This window comes from Camelus ferus, chromosome 5 (assembly GCF_009834535.1).
Source record: "Camelus ferus isolate YT-003-E chromosome 5, BCGSAC_Cfer_1.0, whole genome shotgun sequence".
Taxonomy (NCBI): Eukaryota; Metazoa; Chordata; class Mammalia; order Artiodactyla; family Camelidae; genus Camelus; species Camelus ferus.
In genome coordinates, this window is record NC_045700.1 from 37,378,237 (window position 1) to 37,398,268 (window position 20,032).

Here is a 20,032-nt window from a genome sequence, read left to right on the forward strand (position 1 = left end):
TCATCACTCAGCTGAATATTCAAGGAGGTCTCTCAGCAGATGTCTGGTGTTCTCCCTGAGCATCTCTCTCCTCCTTGGTACCCTGCCCTATGAATTCTAGCAGCCTGGCTTCCCCAGACTTGCACCTGTTTCCTCAGTTTGGGTAGACTTTGGGTTCTGCCTAAGTTCTCCCTTCCTGTGCTCAGGTTTGGAAATTTTCTCCAGGCAGTAATTTGGGACAATTTGGGGAACAACGGGGCTCCCTTCATTTGTTTTCCACCCTCAGGGTTCACTGTCTTTTTTTGTTTAATGTCCATTGTCTTAAGTTCCATTATTTCCTTCCTTCCCACTAGAGATGACAGTCTCCTTTGCAGTTAGCCATTAGAATGTAAGCAAAAGTGATATGCATAAGTTCTAGTTCATGCTCTTAACAGAAAGCTGCTTGCCCCATAATTCCTCTTTTCCCCTTCCCACACACTGTAGTGTAAATGGATGATGGCACAGCTAGATAGAAGGACCCGAGGCTTCTGATAACCTCATGCAGCAGTGCCACTCTGGCCCCCTCACCACCTTGATCTTCATGTGAGATAGAGAGGAGTGTAACAACTTGTTTAAGCCATTACTACGTTGGTTTTTGCTAAAGCCAATTAATATACTAATCAGTACAGCCAAGGAAAGTAAACAACTTCCCAAGTTCCCACACACGGGACATAATGGAGTCAATTTATAAACCTGGAATTATCCATAATCAAAATAATTGTCCAGTGTTTTCCAAATTTTGGCCATTTACATGCCATTTTCACAATTTTTCCCACCCATTTACTATTTGTGTTATTGTTTACTTAATATTTTTCTTTAAATATATGCCTTTAAAAGAACTGAATGTTGTCTTAAGCCACTAATAGCTGCTAAATCACAGGTCTGATATGCTCTTTATGGTTTTCTAGCATACGTCAAAATAAGTATATATCCATTAATGTAAAAAATGTCCACGGACTAGCTAAAATCATCTTATGGTATCCATCATAAACAATGAGAAATACTTTGTGTTTTTATTTTGCCTCTCAATTACGTTAGACAATGAGTAGATAGATCACAATGAGTAGAAAGATTAGACTTATCTGGGGATCTTCATTACACTACGCACTTCCCTCACTCTATTCCTGAAATTTGAGTTCCAAGATAGTTAATCCTCTGTTATTTGCAAATATAATAAACAAACATATGACTTCTCAAGGTTCACTACTGAATGTAGTCCCTTTGGAGCAGCATTCCAATCTCAGTGGACTGCTAAACCCAAATATCTGCCTGGCTGAGAAAGAAGGTAGTTGCATGCAGTCTAAAGTGTCATAGAAATCTAACGTTACACATGTTTCTTTCCACTTTAGAAAAATAAAATAATAACATAGAAGGAAATGACATTAGTTGCACATAAGTTGCTTTTCCACCAAAAAAATATCACTGGTTACTATGAATTTTCACTCTGCTACTAACTAGGTACATGAGCTTTCCCATGCAAGGTATCCTCTTTGGGTTTCATTTTACTGAAGTGCAAAATGAAGAGTTTCAAAGTATGCATAACAACAACAACAACAACAACAACCACCACCATAGTAAAGAATGTGCCAAAGTCATGAATTGTCATTTCAGAAAAGAGTAAATATAAATGGCCAACAAACATTTGAAAGATGTTCAACCTTAATAGTAATCAGGAACATGCAAATTAAAGCAAAATTATCTACCATTTAATTCCCATTAGATTAGCAAAAACTAAGAAGTCCAACAAAATTAAGTGTTAGTGATGATGCAGAGCAATGAGAAAGTTTGAACATTATATAGGGTTACAGTTTGGTAGTATCAAGTAAAATTGACAACATGCATGCCTTAGAACCATTGTAGGCATATACTCTTGAGGTATATACTCTTGAGAATCTCTTGGTCAGGTAGACCAGGGAACACATAGAATGTCTATAGCACTGTTGTTCATAATAGCAAAAAACTGAAAACAATAAACTGGAAACCACCCAAATGTCCATCAACTGGAGTATGGTTAACAACATTGGAGTCTGACAACAATGGAGAAGAGATATGTACAGACAATAGAAATTTGCAAGTCTTTAGAATGTACATGGTAATTCAAACTTTCAGCCTGAGTAAAATCATACATAGAGCCCTGTAGAATGAAAAGAGAAATGAGAGGAGAATGTTAGAAGAAAACAGACCAACAAATTCCCGATTCAAAAGGCAGAGGAAACAAAGGCATATAAAACCTTTAATAATCATCTAATATCAATTTCCTTTTTTTCATTATAGATTGAATGCTATTTTCTGTGTCTTCCATATGGTTTCTTTCACTAGAAACCCTTTGGTATTGTACAAATTATTTTGTAATATAAATAATCACCCTTTTATTTTATCTTAAAAACACACTGGGTTTCTGAACTTAAGGCACATCAATTTGGAATTATTTGAGTTACTCTGTATATTTTATTTACTTTGCTAGAATATAATAAATTAAATTTAAGAGACTTCTTGAAAACAGATTATGCTTTTTCACCCAGTAGTAACTTGAATATAGACTCTGGATTCTGATTTATACTCTTTATGGCATCTTTTCTTTGTGGATGCTAAAAAAATTCTTTGTTGAATTATTTGTTCAAACAGTCAAAGAGCAATAAAGAAATTACTTGAGAAGATTAAATTTTATTGACACCAAGGATACTTAGGCCACATCACCAAAAAAATTTATGGCAGTATCAGTAGTGCCTTTTAAATTAAATGACAAATTGGAAGTGTTTAACAACATATGGTCGCTTTTTCTTGACATATATGATTAAGAATATATCTTTTTATCAAAATGTAAAATACCATCTGGCAGAAGTAACAATTATTCTATTGGCTTTATACATTAAATTCAATCACTATACTTTAAAAAGTAAATATTTTCTTATTTTTCCTTTTTCTTGTGCAAGACCTATATTTATTTATAATATTCAAAAACTGCATAATTCAAAAATTATAATTAGGTGTAACAATTTAAATTGGTTTTGAATTTTGAACAGAAAACAATGTGTTTCTTAAATTCTTTCCAAATATTTCTATAAAATTCAAATAGCAATAACTGTTTTCTAATATTCATAATTGTAAAGTTAGGCTATCTGAAAATTTACTGTTGCAATTCCTTGTTAGACACATATTCAGACTTCGTATATGAAAGAAGTTATGTGTATATGCACATAGTGCTCTTTACAAATATGAAGACATTTTTATAATAAGGTTGATGCATTTTGAATAGGTTTGTAGTAATGCTACTAGCCAGTTATTCATTCATTTGACAAACGTGTCAGGTTCAGAAGATACCAAGTAAGCAGGAAAGTTTCTCTCTGACATATGTACAGTATATATGTAATAATGTGAACTTTTGGCAACTTATAATTTTATGAAACATATTAAACAAGTCACAATTCTGTGCATATAATGTTCTCCAAGGCTGGATTGGAACTAACTCAAACAATTAATGCTTTAAGAATTAGATGTAATATTCTTATCACATATGTGACCTAAATTCCATAAATTTGGTTGTTTATTTATTTTTAAAGAATTGATTATTTCAAGAAGGGCTGTATCCGGATTTTTAATGTTTCTGATCCCTTTGAGTATTCTTAGCAAGCAAAGTATTTAGACAAATATCACTCCAATATTCAACAACAGTTTTTAGTACCTACATGGCTAGTCCATACCCACTGCTTTCAAGAATCTGAAAGTATAGATGTGAAGACAGATAAGTAAAACAAGGATAGAGTAGGACTGCAGAGTAAGCAACATGACCAGCTTTAACTGAGCATGCTCCAAAAAGTTGGGGTGAAGTGTGGTGATAGGAGATGGAAGAAAGGACATTGCAGACAGGCATCATGCTTTGGTATGACTAAGGAAAAGGGATAAACTAACAAATCTGAGAATTTTTTTCCTTCTTTTAAATCAACTTTATGTTGTAGTATAAATTATATATAATAAAATGTACCTATTTTAAGCGTACAGTTTGATGAGTTTTGATAAACTGCTACCACAATAAAGAGAACATTTCCAACAACCCAAATAGTTCTTTCACACCCCATGCAGTCAGTCCTCCCCACTAACTCCACTCTGAACCTCCAGGATAATTACTGATCTGCTTTCTGTCACTATACATTTGATTCCATTTGTTTAGTTTTATTAAAATAGTATATACAGTATGTACTCTTTTGTGTCTCACTTCTTTTCATCAGCATGTTTTTGAAAGTCATCCATATTGTTGCATATATAAGTAGTTTCCTTTTTATTGCTGAGCATTATTGCACTGTAAGGACATACCACACTTTATTCATTTATCAGTTTGGAAACATCTGGATTATTTTTACTTTGGAGTTATTATAAATAAAACTGCTATGAATGTTATCATATTTAAGTCCTGGTGTGGAATTATGTTTTTATTTACTTTTGGTAAATATGTAAAGTGGAGTTGCTAGGTCAAATGGTAATTGTATTTTTAACTTTATTTTAAAAATGCCAGAACAATTTCCTGTTACTGTTTGCATGATATATACTTTTTTCATCCTTTTAGTTTCAACATACTTGTGTCTTCAAATCTAAAATGCATCTATTGTGGACTGCATAGAATTGGGTATTTTTAACCCTATTCTGCCTTTTAATTGGAATATTTAATCCATTTACATTTAACATAATTATTGATACAATATTTACACCTACCATTTTGCTATTTGTTTTCTAAATGTCATGTTTTTCTGTTCTCTCCTCCATTACTTCTGCCTTTTGTCTTAAATACGTATTATATTTTTTAGTGTACCATCATAATTCCTTTGTCATTTCTTTTATTATATATTTTTTGAGTATTTTCTTAGTGGTTGCCCTGGGGATTACTTACCAAGTAATAACAATATAGCTTGGATTAATAGTGATTTAATTTCAATAGTATCCAATAACTTTGCTACTATATAGCTTTATTCCCTCCCTCTTCCTCGTGCTATAATTGTGATACAAATTATATCTTTATACGTAATATACCTATCAACACAGATGTATAATTATTGCTTTATGCAATTGTCTTTTAAATCAAATAGGAGAAAAGAGAATTATAAACAAAAAAATACATGTATACTGTCTTTTATAATTACTTATATAGTTATCTTTTATAAGTCCTTTATTCCTTCATGTAGATTTGAGATGTCTAGTCTCTTCATTTCAGTGGGAAGGACTCTCTTTAGTTTTTCTTCTATGGCCAGTTTCCTAGAGACAAATTCTCTTTATTTTTGTTAATACACATATTTTTGGGAACATATTAAATTCTCCTTCATTTTTGAAGGACACTTTTCCAAATACAGAATTCTTGGTTGACGGTTTCTTCCAGCATTTTGAGTATGTCATCCTGCTGTTTTCTGCTTCCATAGCTTTGGTTGTGAATCTTATTGAGGATTATGTAATGAGTGGCTTCTCTCTTGACACTTTCAAGATTCTCCCCTTGACTTTGGATTTCAAAAGGTTGATTATAATGTGTCCAGGTGTGAACTCCTTTGATTTTACTGCATTTGGAGTTTGTTAAGCTTCTTGGATGTGTAGATTAATGTTTCTCATCAAATTTGAGGATTTTATTACCATTATTTCTTCAAATATTATTTCTTCTCTTTTTTACTTCTTTTCTCTTTCTAGGATTCCCATTACATATAGTATGCTTGATTGTGCTGACAGTCCTCTGAGGCTCTGTTCATATATCTTTAGCCTCTTTTCTATTTGTTACCCAGACTGGATAAACTCAACTGACCTATATTCAAATTTGTTCTTTCTTTCTTCCACTAACTCAAATCTTTTGTTGAGTCCCTCTAATGAATTTTTCACCTCAGTTATTATACTTTTCAACTCCAGAATTTTTTTTAAACAATTTCTTATTAATATTATCTATTTGGTGAAACATTCTTCTCATACTTTCCTCTAGTTCTTTAGACATGATTCCTTTCAGCTCTGTGAACATATTTAAAATATCTTAAAATCTTTACATAGGAAGCCTAACATATAGGCTTCCTCAGAAATAGTTTCTATTGATTGTTTTGTTTTGTTTTCTGTGTGTGAGCCATACGTTCTTATTTCTCACATGTATCATCCTTTTTAAATTTTTTATTTTGAAAACTGGACATCTTGAATCAGTTAATGTGGCCACTCCAGAAATCAAGATTCTACCATCCCCCCCCCCCTAGAGTTTTTGCTGTTTTTGTGTAGTAGTTGTTGGTTTAGTGACTTTTCTGAATTTATTCTTTAAAGTCTGTATTCTTTGTTGTGAATGACCACTGGTGTCTTTGCTCAGCTTAGCGGTCATCTGATGACTGGTATAGCTTTGACAATCAGTCAGGGAATTTACAACTTTATCTTTACACTTCTTTCTTGTGTAGCGCCTCAAGGTTAGCCAGGGGTGAGAGCTTAGAGTCTTCTCAGGTCTTTCCTGAGCATCCACACAGCCCTAGGCATTCACACAATCCTAAACATGCAGCTACCTTTCAGATTCCTAGAAATATGTCAGAGTTTTTTAAGTCCCTATGGACATCTCATATCCCAGTTAAATACTTTAGTATGGCTAGAGCAAGTGTGCTACAAACAAACTTGAGGGATTTTTTACCTTTGTAATGGATATTAGGGAAAGCCATGTGTGAAATTTTAAGTAAAGAAGAGGCATGACTGTATTTGTACAGCAGAAAAAAGCCCTTTACCAATGAAGTGGAGAATGGATTAAGGGCGACAGACTGGAGGTAGGGAGATCAAGGAGGTAATTGCAGTATTCTAGGAAAAGAGCAAGGAAGGCTTGAATTAAGGTTGGTGTAGAGTGAGTGGAGAAAGGGGAGTGCAAAAGCTATTTTACAGATTAGACCTTTCATGATCTCCAGGGTGTTTAACTGGGAGGCCAGTGGGAACAGGTGAATCAGAGGGAAGGGTCTACTTTCAGGTCTGATTAGAGAAACTAGTTGGAGGAGGATGCGAATATCTACAAAAAAAGAGGCACAAGTCTGAGGGGAAACAAAGACATGGATCCAAATACAATTAATATTACCTATTATTAAAATAACATATATATATGTATGTATGTATGTATTTAGAGTGGTATCTTTCAATAGGAAATTCTATGTAATTGTGTCACTCAAATAGCTTTGGATTCAGATACTGCAATCCGTCCTTTCCCTCCATCCAGTAAATTCCTCACCATTCTTGATTTAGGAATGCTTTAAAGATGCTAGTTATTTGAAACATACTGACAAAGTGAGATGAACTCAGTAAACGTGCTGCCCTAAACAGAGCCTTATGAAGATGTGATATAAACTTGACAACAGTAAGTTATTTCTTGGGAGATTTTGCTCCCTTGAAAACCTAGCACAAAGCAGATAATGGGTAAAATGTTATTTTTGATGGCAATTACGTGGGGAAACGTGAGTAAATGATTTCTTAAGCCATGTAAATTAAACTGGACATAAAATAGACGGTTTTACCGTTTGGCAAACGTTGTTTTCCTTGAAATCCAGACTTTGCAAAGCGGTAAAGACGAGAAGGTGGGTAGACTGCACTGTGGAAAAGAGCATCCGACAGATTTCCCCTCTTTTCACATCCCTCCCTTTTCTCTTCTGCTTCTCAGATGATGAAGTTAAGTTTAGTTCAAGTGAACTTTTTAGTTTTTAAGTAGGGCCGCGGTGAATACCAAAACGAAAAGGGGTTCCAGTCTTCTCACTCCTGGCATTCCACTGAACAGTCAGGCCCCTCCCGGGCTGCGCAGGCCGGCGCCCCAGACCTCCGCGCCCAGAAGAGGGAGGAAAAGGCGGGGGCAGAAAGGGAGGACGTCGGAAGGGCGGGAGCGGTCCTGGCGCTAATTTCCGCCCCACCCTCCAAGCCGAGACTGGAGGAGTCGGCGGCCCGCGACGTCCGCCCGGGGCGCTCCTCCTGGGACGCCCGCCTGTCTCCCAGGTCGTCTCCAATTGGCCGTCAGGGGAACGGAAGCCGAAGCAGAGCAGTGAACCCGGAAGTGCTTCCCGGCGGAGGCCTGGGCGACTCTTTTGAATGGAATCGGGCTGATTCATCGCCGGTTCGCGGAGCCAGAGCCTGGCCGAGTCTGAGCTGCTGCTGCCGCTGTCCACCGCCGCCGCTGCCGCTGCCGCTGCCTCTGCGTCACCGCTGCCGGCGGACAAGAGTCCAGACCGCAGCCTCCCGCCCCTCCTGCCTTCAGGTAAGACGGGGAAGGCAGGCCCCGGAGGTCCGCGGAGGCTGCCGCGCTAGGCCGCTGCCAGCCCCGTGCTTTCCTGAGTCACGTTGCCCAGCCGAGTTGCCACTCGGGGCCCGAGCGGCGAGGGTGGAGTCCAGGTTCCTTCGTCTTCCTCGCCGGCTACCCGGGTCTCTAAGTTAGGTCGGTATTTGGTCACTTGGCTTCCAGGCGTTTCTGCTCTGCTGAATTCAGAACATCTTGAGAACCTCTCCTCCCCATACTGGGAGAACCCTTGTTTTTGCCTCTGTTTGTCTGTGCTCTGTTGATAGTTGCCCCGTGTGTTGAAAAACTTCCCACCAGACAGTAAACAAGCACTAGAGAATACAATCAACTTTCCCGTTGAGTGCATGTTTGCTTTATCCCTTGTCCTAACCATAGGCCTTGACCCCTTTTCTCTTAGTGTTAGCTTTTCATCTCCCTTCGAAAACAAACAAAAACCTCAGAGATGCGGTGGTTTTTAACCTTGAAACTCTTCAAAACAAAGTGTAGTTCATTCCTGCTATGTCTTTTAACTTTCAGGTTGTTCCAATTGAATAGTTGTTGCTGAATTGATTACATTTTCTGTTTTTAATAAAGTAGAAATTGCTGCTGTGTGTTACTTCTCGGAACTTAATTTTCCTGGTAGCGTTACTTTGTGTCAGGTAAAAGAAGAAAGATGTAAACTTCTCGAAAAATTTTGTATATAAATCCAGTGACCAAAGAAAGATTCCTGAAATTAAAATGATAATCAAAAGTTGGTAAAAGATTTAATGGGAAAGGCAGGGAAAAGGCTTTAAAAATTAGCACAGAAATGTAGTTCTTGAGTGAAAAAATTTTTTTCACTGCTCACAAAAGTGTGTTTTTAGTGCTACTGACTTAATGTTTATGAGTAAGCAAGAAGACAGCTGCTGTTAATGTTGAAATAACAAAAACTGAGTACAGTTTTAGTGGCAATGATTAGCATAATAGTGGCCTTGTCTTGTCGTATAAAGATAGCAACTGGCTCATTTAAAGTTTAAATTATGTATGTTATAAACATATAAACTTAGTGGGTTATTGTGCATTTGAAGAGATTAAGATATGTAGCGGCTCAGAATTAACTACAAGATGCATTTAGTGAAGTTGTATTTAGTGAAAAGCCTGAACAGTGTCTTGAATTTGTCCCAGAACAAAATTACATCTGGCCAGCAGAAGAAAATTTGAAGTCGTGATCATTCAATGAAGCCGCACCTTTTGAGTTTGGGAGATTTTTTTCCCCTAGAGCCTGTTAAGCAATATTGCTGTACTAAGTGAAAAGCTGGATTTTAACCTGTCCGATATGGATTTATTCTATTTTTATACTTGTCTGTAAACCTTGTGTTTAGTATCTAGTTTCAGAACCCCTGTTTGAAAATCAGTAACAAGAAATAATTGTGCTTTTATTTAATTGCTTTCAATTTGATAGCAATGTTTGTTTCATCGGTCAGTGTCTATCTGTGAAAGCCTTACCTAAATACTCATGATTTGTTACTCATGAACTTGTCATGTACCCTGTTTGTTGCACTCATTTGACATTCATGTTCTGTTTTATGGTATTTTAGTAGCCCCATCTGTAAAATGAGCACTGGGTTAAAAATCTCTTCTGGCTCTAAGATAATAATGGTAATAACAACAATGACAACATTGTTGAGTACCTGTGAATGTTTCAGGCACTGTATTAGGTGCTTTGTATTTTTTCTTACAACAGATTTACAAGGAAGATATTACCCTCATTTTATAGATAAGGTCTAAAGTCCAGAAGAGGGTAACTTGTTCCACATCATAGAGAGGGGAGGTGATGAAGCCAGGATTCAAATCTAGGTCTGATTGCCTCCAGAGCCTTTTTAGTTCCACACTGCTATCCCTTCACTTTATGTATTTTCCATGGGTTTATACCATGCCTCCCTAGGTAGATTGTAAGTTCTTTTCAGTGAAAGCCACAGAATTTCTTAGTGGCTCTATTTCTGTATCATCTTATATACAAGATAATATTTAATAAATGTTTTACTTGAATACTGTAATTAGGAGATGGCACAAGAAGATATTTATGACAATTCTATCCTCACTGTTCTAAAGGGTTGGGGGGAGATGATGCTTCAAAATCCTACTTATATGATTAAGTTTAATGTTGACTCTATTTCTTCCATTGAAAAAAGCCCTTAAGAAAGTGAGAGAAAGAAATTTCTAATTACTTTCCATAAATCAGAGAGTAGAGGAATTAAAAACACAGTGAGATCTCAAATATGGAGTAGTTAAAAAAGGAGTTAGCATCAATCTGAGAAGTAATAGAATTTAACTGCAGCATGGTTTGAGGAGTAAAAAATGAAAAATGAACTAGGTAACAGAATGATAAACCCAAACAGCTAAGGGCTTCATGATTTTGTTTGAATTTTGTGAATTATCGGACACCAGCATTCCTTGTGAAAAGGTTGAGAAGTTTAAGAAAAATTGTCACATTCCAAATCCAGATTAAGATAATTTTGAAGGATCTGTTTTTTAGGGTTATTCATGATTCCATATATTTTCTGTAAATATTTGAGAATTGATTTATTGTAATTCCAGCATGAACACCATGTCAGGTTCTGACTAGCTATTAACTCATTTGGGAGATGAAGAAGTTGAAAATCATTATCCTTTTGAAAGTACTGATACTTATTTTATACTGTTTTTACCAATTAGGATTCTAAACATGTATGACATAGTAGGCATAGTTATCTAATAATGTTTTAGTTAATCATACCATAAATGAGCTTTTGAGTCTTGTGCTTTTTGATAGGTGTAAAAATGGTTTAGATCCACAGACCTTTTGTATTGCTTTTATTTCTAAACATTGGAAGTATTCTCTTTTATGTTATATGAACCCCTTTGCTAAATTCTGCAAAGTGCAAGTCCCTCCTCTCCAGTGTGATTCATGTACTACTGTGAAATATGCCCAGTGATTTGAAATTCACTAAGTGGCAAACTATATGGGAAGAAGGATCTGTGTTGGATGATCCATAGCTATGTTCATAGGATGGTAGTGTTGATAAGAGCAGCTAGCAGTCATTGTTTACTCACTATATGCCAAGTAGTGTGTTAAATGTTGTTTGTGTTCATTGTCTTTAATTTTCTAAACAACTCTATGATGTGGACACTATCATTATCCCCATTTTGCAGATGAGGAAACTGAGGCTGAGAGAGGTAACTGACCCAGTGACACAGAGCTAATAATAAGTGTTAGACTCAGGATTTGAATCCTGGCACTTAGACTGCAGACTCATAGGTTTTAACCTCATGTATGAAGGAAAAAAGTCATCAGCATTTACCATCTGGATCCAGTAGACCTTTTAAAATTTTTACACCTTTAAGTCATTTTATGAGTAATTTACAGAAATAAAATTAAAGGCATAGTAAAGAAAAAAAAAACTATATCAGAAATGTTAATAAAGTTTAAACATAGTGCATACCCATTTTTATTCCATATATTCCTGGTTTTAAAGGTATATATACCTGAAATGGACAACATTGTTTGAATGTAATTAAGTGCTCATCATTCATTATGCATGAACCTGGAACATACTCATCATGTAAAGATCAGTTTCACTTTTTAAATACATCTCTAATAGACCCTAGCTTATTTTTTCCTATGGTTCTGCTTGCACTGGCAATATTTTGTATGTGTGTATGTGTGTTACAGTATGCATATCATAAATTATACCATTTTAACTACTTTTAGGCATATGGTTCAGTGGCATTAAGTACCTTCACTTTGTTGTGCAGTCATCACCACCATCCATCGCCAGAACTTTTTCATCTTCTCTGATGCAGTCCTTTTGAAAACATAGCTTATAATTTTGTTGAAGAGGGGATGGCCATCATCTTTGTTCACAGAACAGTTTTATTTTTTGATTTATAAACACCAATTTATATAGTTATTCCAATGATTTTTAAAATTTCTACATTATTTCCTTTTATTCACCTTTGTGTACACTTCAGCATTTATCCACATATGAACGTATTATAAAAGAGAAAAGAATATGTTGCACACCTTTTTAGCAAAACGGGTTCTTATAAAATAGTGTGAGATAGAGTCCTTTTGAATACTAACTGGATGAGAATGTCATAGTTCCTTTTTGATCTTGGAACTATATTGTTCAGCTCATCAGTCTCTTAAAAAATAATTTATTGAGGCAAAGTTCACATAACATAAAATTAACCATTTTAAAGTGAACAGTTCAGTGTCATTTAGTATATTCACACTGTTATGCAACTATCACCTTTGTCTAGTTCCAAAACATTTCCATTTTTCTAAAGTAAAAGCCCTGACCCATTAAGCAATTTTTACATTTTATTCCACTCTCCCCAGCCTCTGGCAGTCACCAGTCTGCACTTTGTCTCTATAGATTTATATATTTTGGGTATTTCATATAAATGGAATCATACAATATGTGACCTTTTGTGCATGGCTTCTTTCACATAGCGTAATGTTTTGAGGTTCATCCACGTTGTAAATTGTATTAATATTTCATTTCTTTTTATGCCTGAATGATATTCCATATGTTCCATCGTATATATACATAGAATTTATTTACCTTTTCATCCTTTAATGGACATTTGGGCTGTTTCCACCTTTGGCTGTTCGCTGTTGTGAATAGTGATGCTATAAATATGCCTGTACATGTACTTGTTTTGAATACCTGTTTTTAGTTCTTTTGGATATATACCTAGGAATAGAATTTCTGGATAACATTGAACTTTTTGAAGAGTTCTCAAGCTGTTTCCAACACTCATTGGTTTTTAAGTTTGAGGAAATTGATCTACGATATTGTCAGTGGTCTGAGATTTTGTTTATATGAGTGGATTTAAACTGGGATGATTTTGCCCTCCCAGGGGACAATTGGCTGTCTGCAGACTTTTTTTAATTGAAATATTTGATTTAGTTGATTTATAATATTGTGTTAGTTTCAGGTGTACAGCATAGTGATTCAGATATATATGTATTCCAGATTAGTTTCCATTATAGTTTATTATAATATAATTGAATTATGGGTTCCTGTGTTGTACAGCAAATCCTTATTGCTTATCTATTTTATGTACAGTCGTTCGTATCTGTTAACCCCATACTCCTAATTTATCCCCCCGCCCTGGTAACCATAAGTTTATTTTCAATGTTTGTGTCTGTTTTTGTTTTGTGTATAGATTCATTTGTATTTTTTAGATTCTACATATAAGTGATACCGTGTAATATTTGTCTTTGTCTGTCTGACTTACTTCACTTAGTATGACATACTCTAGGTCCATCTACGCTCCTGCAAATGGCAATACTTCATTCTTTTTATGGCTGAATATATTCCATTGTGTGTGTATAAACCATACCTTCTTTTCTGGAGGGAGGAGGTAATTAGGTTTATTTAATTAATTAATTTGTTTATTTTAACAGAGGTGTTGGGGATTGAACCCAGGACTTGTGCATGCTAAGCATGCATTCTACCACTGACCTAAACCTGCCCCCCTATATATACCACAACTTCTTAAACTAGTCATCTGTTGACGGGCATTTGGTTTATATCAATGTCTTGGCTATTGTAAGTAGTGCTGCTGTGACCATTGGGGTGCATGTATCTTTTTGAATTAGAGTTCTTATCTTTTTGGATATGTATATTTGGTTCTGAATATCAGCTGGGGGGAAGAAACCTTGGCTTATATCATTTGTGTTGTTATCATTAGAAACTAGAGTTCTGTTAACTTATTTCTTTATATTCACTTTGTGATTCCCTAATAATTGTGAAACGTTTTTTCTCCTTTTTTCTCTGTCATTTCTCTCTTTTCCATTATGGAAGGAATATGAAAAATCTGAATTCTCAACTGTGTTCAATGAAAGCTAAAAAAAGACTGCAAAGATGATGTCTCTCGTCTTTTATATCTTTAAAAGATGAAGCAGTGCTTGGGGCAGCACAATAAAAACTGAAGGATGATGCAATAGCTATAATGTATTTCACTACTGCATCATTTGGGATTATCCTTGTTGTTTTTCCATTTTCTTATTTTAGTCTTTTTTGGCATAGTTGGGAATAATTGATTAAGACATGACAAAGTGATTCCTAGGGTAATGAAATAACAAACTTTCAAGATACAGGAAAAGTAACCACTAAGATTCGATAATGTATTTTAGATTTGTAATAATGTGCAATTGAATGAATTTTGTTCTATTTGAAAAAATATTTTGTTCTATTTAAAAATAAATGAATTTTCTTTGTTCTTTGAAACACCTTTGAAAGACTAGAAGTCATGAAATGTCAGTCCTTACATAGAATTAGAACTGCTCAAAAAAGAAACTTCAGAAATAAAATTTGGGTACAGGGTTAATCACTATGCTCCATAAAGTCCCAGGGATGGTATTTCACTCCATGCTTGGTATTTCATTCCACAGTGGTGATTAAAAATCAATTTTGATTTCTATTTTGTTTTTAAGAATTTTACTTCTTTTAAAGCTCTTGGCATATTACCCTGCTTAGTTCTCAGAGTAATTATATCTTATTAATTTTTTTTAGGAGAGAGAAAACAAACTTGGGAAAAGTTATACCTGCCAGTATTAGCAAGAGCTTGAGTTAAGAAGAAATTTGTCAAACTCAAGAAATTGAAGCTTAACACCACAAGAGTTGTAGTTCCTGACCAGGTGAGAATTAAGAATGTATTTTACTTTTACCTGTTCTTTCAGGATATGTTATAAAGATGCTATGAAAATGTTTTTTTTTTTTAACACACATCAGATTATAAATATGTGGTAGATAACCAGATTTAAGGGCCCAATAAAGTCAGATAACTAGCATTTTTGTTCTTGTTTGCTTTCTATAATTTTTTTAAGTAGTGTGATTTAGAACATTTATCAGTGTTTCATTTTCAAATGTTAGCATTTTTATTAAACCTGATTATCTTACCTTAAATGTTTTAGTTTGTTAAATATTTTTTCCTGTTTGCTGAGACATCTAATTTTGCTAAAAACACAGATTTGACCTGCCAGATTTTCTTTCCCTCTGCTCCCCACATTGCTCATGTATATTCACAGCATCTGGAGTCTGTGTAAAGTCATCAGAAACAACACAGGGGGAACAGATAAACTGAACACAGCTGGGAATTGACTTTGGCCTGGAATATATAATGTCTAAAGTTTTTTTTTCCATGGTTCTTTATGTTTATAAGCTTGAACCTGGTCCAGAAGAATTTGGGGGGAGAGGTAATATATTGTAGAGAAATAAATGTCTTATATTTTAAAATACACAGGGTTTTATGTTTGTTTTCTTCAGTCTATAGCCTTTAAAAAAGTGCTATGTATTGAATGCCATGTTTGAATTGAGGGATTTTAATGAGCATTTGATGGAGATTTTATTTGCAAATGTTGCTATTGGGAGGATGAGTTGAGGTTGTAGAGTGGAAATTTTGTCTGGACTATCAAGTTTTCTTATGTGCCTTTTTATTTTTTAAAATGAGTTTATCCATTGTCAGTCTCACAAACTTGCGAAGTGAAACAAACCAAACAAAAAGTATATTATTTATGTAAAATCCAAAAACAGTAGAAGTAATCTATGCCGTTAGAAGTTGTAATTCTACTTTTGCAGGGTGGTGGGAACCAGGTGTGAGAGGTTCTTAGGTGCTGGTAAGTTTTTCTCTCTTCACCTAGGTGGTTATGGTGGTGTGTTCACCTTGTGCAGATTCTATGACTGTATCATTTGTGTACTTTTCTAAATGTGGACTTGAATAAAGTTTACAACATTAACAGTGTTACATAGTCCCAAGATTAAATTGTTAGCAGGATTCACCGAACATGATTAGTCAGTAATGTAATGATGTAATGTATTGAGTTTATTGAGTTTTGGTTTGCATAGCAGTGCTAACTAGTAAAACATCATGGACAAATGACTAAACTAATCTGTTAGCACTTAAGTTAGAATATGATTTGTAGTAATACCATTTTCCAAAGTATTCACTTAGGAAGAAGAGGAATTTTAAGGCATAGTAGCAATTTTCAAGTAGAAAAAAATGCATCGTTTTCATGTTTAAAGTATTTAGTTGTACTGGAATTAATTTTTATAATCTGATTAATCTTTCTGTGTATTTGAGGCCATATTAGTACCTTTGCTACTTCTTTCCTTTGATTTCTTCTGTAAATTTTTCAAGCTTATGAGAATGTCTTTTGTAGTTCCTGTCATAAAAAACAAATCAGATTGATATTTCAAAGTTAATCTGCTTTGTGTTGATTAATTCTAAAATTATGATTGAGAACAGCAGCTGAATTTCCTTAGTGAAAAAGGTGTATATCTTCACAGTATCTGAAATAATACAAAATATCTGTGTGGGTTCTAGAGCCCTATCTTAATGCATTTAATGTTTATAATATTTCTTTTAGTATAATGAGTTCATTTTTTAAGTCTTTGATGCTAATTCAGAGATCCATAATCTGCTCACAATGTCTTTCACATGTAGTTTTGATGATAACTGACAAGCTGTAAGTTAATTAGCACAGAACTTACTAATGAGGATGTTAAAATTTAATTTAAAAGTGAGGATTTTTATTTGTACACTCTGGACAAATTGAAGGAAATTCAATCATATGTATGATAAGCATTTCAGGCACTTTTTCTTCATTCAGGTACTTTATTAGATAACAATAAGAAAATATAATTAACTTAATGATAGCAAAGTTTTGAAAGTATGCTAAGATTGCTTGTCTTTAAAACTGGGGATAACCCAAAACCAAAGCAGTAAAATAAGGTCTGTTAATTAGCATGGAAGACAGCTTCTTGAATTAATATGTGGTGTTAATTAACAGGAAGTCTGATGTTGTGTTGTAATTACCACCAATATTTTTGACATACTGAGTGACTGAAGGTGAATTATATAGATAGCAATTGAGTAAACACTTTTGTGCTTAGGAACGTTTTCCTTTGTTTCTGTCTTCTAGAAATATGGACAGACTTCTTCGACTTGGAGGAGGTATGCCTGGACTGGGCCAGGTTAGTATATAGAATCTAAGTAGTTCTTTGTGTGTAAACTACAAGCCTTTTACTAGTTATCCAAAGAGAAGGAAATCAGTCCCAAGAAAATCACCTCACAGATAACCTTATGGTAAGAAGGTTCCCTTGCTGCTTGTTGCTGTGTTGCAACACTAAATAACATGTGGAGAATATTTTCTACTATCTTAATTTAATTTTCTCCTAGGAATAAGAATTTTCTCTGTTTGCTTTGATTTAAACGTTTGGGATTATCAAACTTGCCTTTTGGTTTAAAGACTCAAAATATCTTATTTCTGGGTTTACAATGTAGACTTTAAAAGTAACACATGAAAAAGTAAAAATGGCAAGATCCAGAAAACCGACCTGTAGAATGTTTGTATGAACAGTCTTAATGCTGATAAATTCCTTCGAGTAACTATATACATAGATAAATTAAAAACTAGTACGTCTTTTTTCTTTGAATTTGGTGAATATGGTTTCTTTTACATTCTTATTAAAATAAAATGAATTTTCAGTTGTTTTAATGTTACCATTTATCTTATTCCATGCTGTTGGGCAAAGGGCCTCCAGATAGATTTCTGTCTCAGGAGATTCTGCCTGCTTTCAGGTAAAGAAGAAATTTCTGCCTCTTTTGAGTTCTACACTGATTATCTTTCTAGTCCTCCATTCACAGAACAGATGACTATGTGTTGTTCCTTTCCTGAGACTTTTATGTAATATATTGTTTTATGTGCAAATTTTGGTATAGTATTTTTATAACCACCTTTAGGACCCTTTTAGTTGCCAGGTTCCTTCTATTTCCATGATACTATCAATGACTTTGCTTTCCTTTATTCAAAGTAGTTCAATATTTTGTGTAAGAAATAGTTTTGTTTGATATTTCATGAAAATTTCAATGTTTTGTAGGCACTTTTACAAGAATTCTTTGATTAGGTCTATCTGGTTTGTGACTAATAAACCTTTTCCTATTAGAAAGTCGAACTGATTTTGTGATTCTGTATCACATCCTTGCATAGACTTCAGTTATTTTTCATTTACTCTTGTTAGTTTTGGATATTTCTCGCATTCCTTTACTGTAACCATGTTTCTTCATGATTTTTCATTTTGTAAGATCGGTATAATACATTCTCTTAAGAGGCCTAAGCCATTCTGGCCTTGACCTAGTAACGCTGCTTCCATACTTTTGTAAGTATTCTGAATAGCTTCTAGAATTTCTCTAATTCATTCTGAAATTAGCAATAACAATGTTAAGACATATAAGAATATGAGAAGTGAACTGAGGTGGTATATAGATGCTGCACATTGAATTGCAAATTATAGGTACAGGTGTTGTCTTAGTGGAATTCTAAGGGAAGTTGCATCAAAATTAAATTCCAAAGTAACTTTTAAGTATTAGATGCAATAAATTATATATCCATGCTGGGAAATTGCTAGACATGAAGTAATGGTTTTACTGACCACAGACTGAGTTACATCAAATCTAAATGACCACTACAAACCTTTGCATTAAGTGGAAAACTAAGTGTTGGTTCAGTAAGCTGTCCTTGTTTTCTGATAATTTAATCAACCGTGTGTGCTCAGTTTGTGTTCTTACTTGAACTTAAAAAATGTTGCTTGAGAATCTGTTATTTCATGTATGTGTTTCATCTTCCCAATTAAATGACAAATGCTCAACAGAATATTTTATGGGATTCTTATTTCTGTGATACCTCCTTTATCAAATACTAGGAGTTCAATGAGTAAATTTTTTTCTTAAAATTTTATTTTACTCTTGTTCTAAACCAATTTGATGAACAGATAAAGATGTTACTTCTACAACATGAAATGTAAAGTTTTTCTAATAAACAGGCAGGAAATATTAAGTGTACTGTTTATTTTTAATAAGTCTAAGATGTTTGGATTGATAATAGCTTCTCTTTCCATTTCATAATGCATAGGAGCCAATAAAAATAGGAGAGGAGATATAGTTGTTTTACCCCTCCAAAAATCAGTGGAAAATACTATGTTACCTTATAATGGAAAAGACAGAATTTCCTCATAAATAGGGGCAGGTTACTTGCTGTTAAGTTTGCATATGGCCCTTTTAAAACATGGGAATGGTAGTAAAACAGGGTTTTCCATCCATTCTAATGACTCTTAACTTTCTTTGAATAGCAATGACCTTTCTCTTTTCTGTGGTTAATCCTTCCACTTATTCTCTTGAAACCGTGCTCATCTCTACTGACCCCTCTCTCTGCCTACAAAGATGTTTAAGTGTCCTGTATCCAAAAACCAATAAAACTTCACTGTATGCTGCTATTAAATCTTTTCTTCCATTTATGTCCAGAACTTCTGAAATAATAGCATATACTCACATGTTCTACCTCCTTAATATCCATTGACCCTCATGAGATTGTATTCTGACTCCTCCTCCATTACTGTACTGGAATTGCTCAAAATTGCCAAGTTTATTGGCCTACTTTTTGTTCTCTTTTCACTAGACTTTAATATATACATTGTTTATAATGTCTTTCTTAAAACTTTCTCTTCTGTTAGCTTTATCATGGTACTTTTTCCTAGTTCTTCATTATGATGTGCATGCCTATACAACAACTTGAAGTATTATTTTTTTTAATACTGCATTTTAAAATGTTAATACTTGAACAGTGGCAAGCCAAAATCATTGAGTCTGTCCACAAGCCCCTACTTTAACTTATCAGTAGTTTGAAGCAGAAGCAGATGTTATAATAGAACAATTAAGATTGTATGCTTAGCATGCACGAGGTCCTGGGTTCAATCC

At 34.4% G+C, this 20,032-nt stretch overlaps 1 protein-coding gene across 1 annotated transcript in view; it reads left to right on the forward strand.

The window, feature by feature from the left end:
• The first annotated feature begins 7,947 nt into the window (after positions 1-7,947).
• PSMD14 (proteasome 26S subunit, non-ATPase 14) overlaps positions 7,948-20,032 on the forward strand; it is an 85,876-nt gene continuing 73,791 nt past the window's right edge. The window contains exons 1-3 of the mRNA XM_006176804.3: positions 7,948-8,230; positions 14,794-14,918; positions 17,202-17,253. Of these exons, the coding sequence (XP_006176866.1) occupies positions 17,206-17,253 (48 nt within the window). The 5' untranslated portion in view covers positions 7,948-8,230; positions 14,794-14,918; positions 17,202-17,205. The remainder of the gene's footprint in view (positions 8,231-14,793; positions 14,919-17,201; positions 17,254-20,032) is intronic.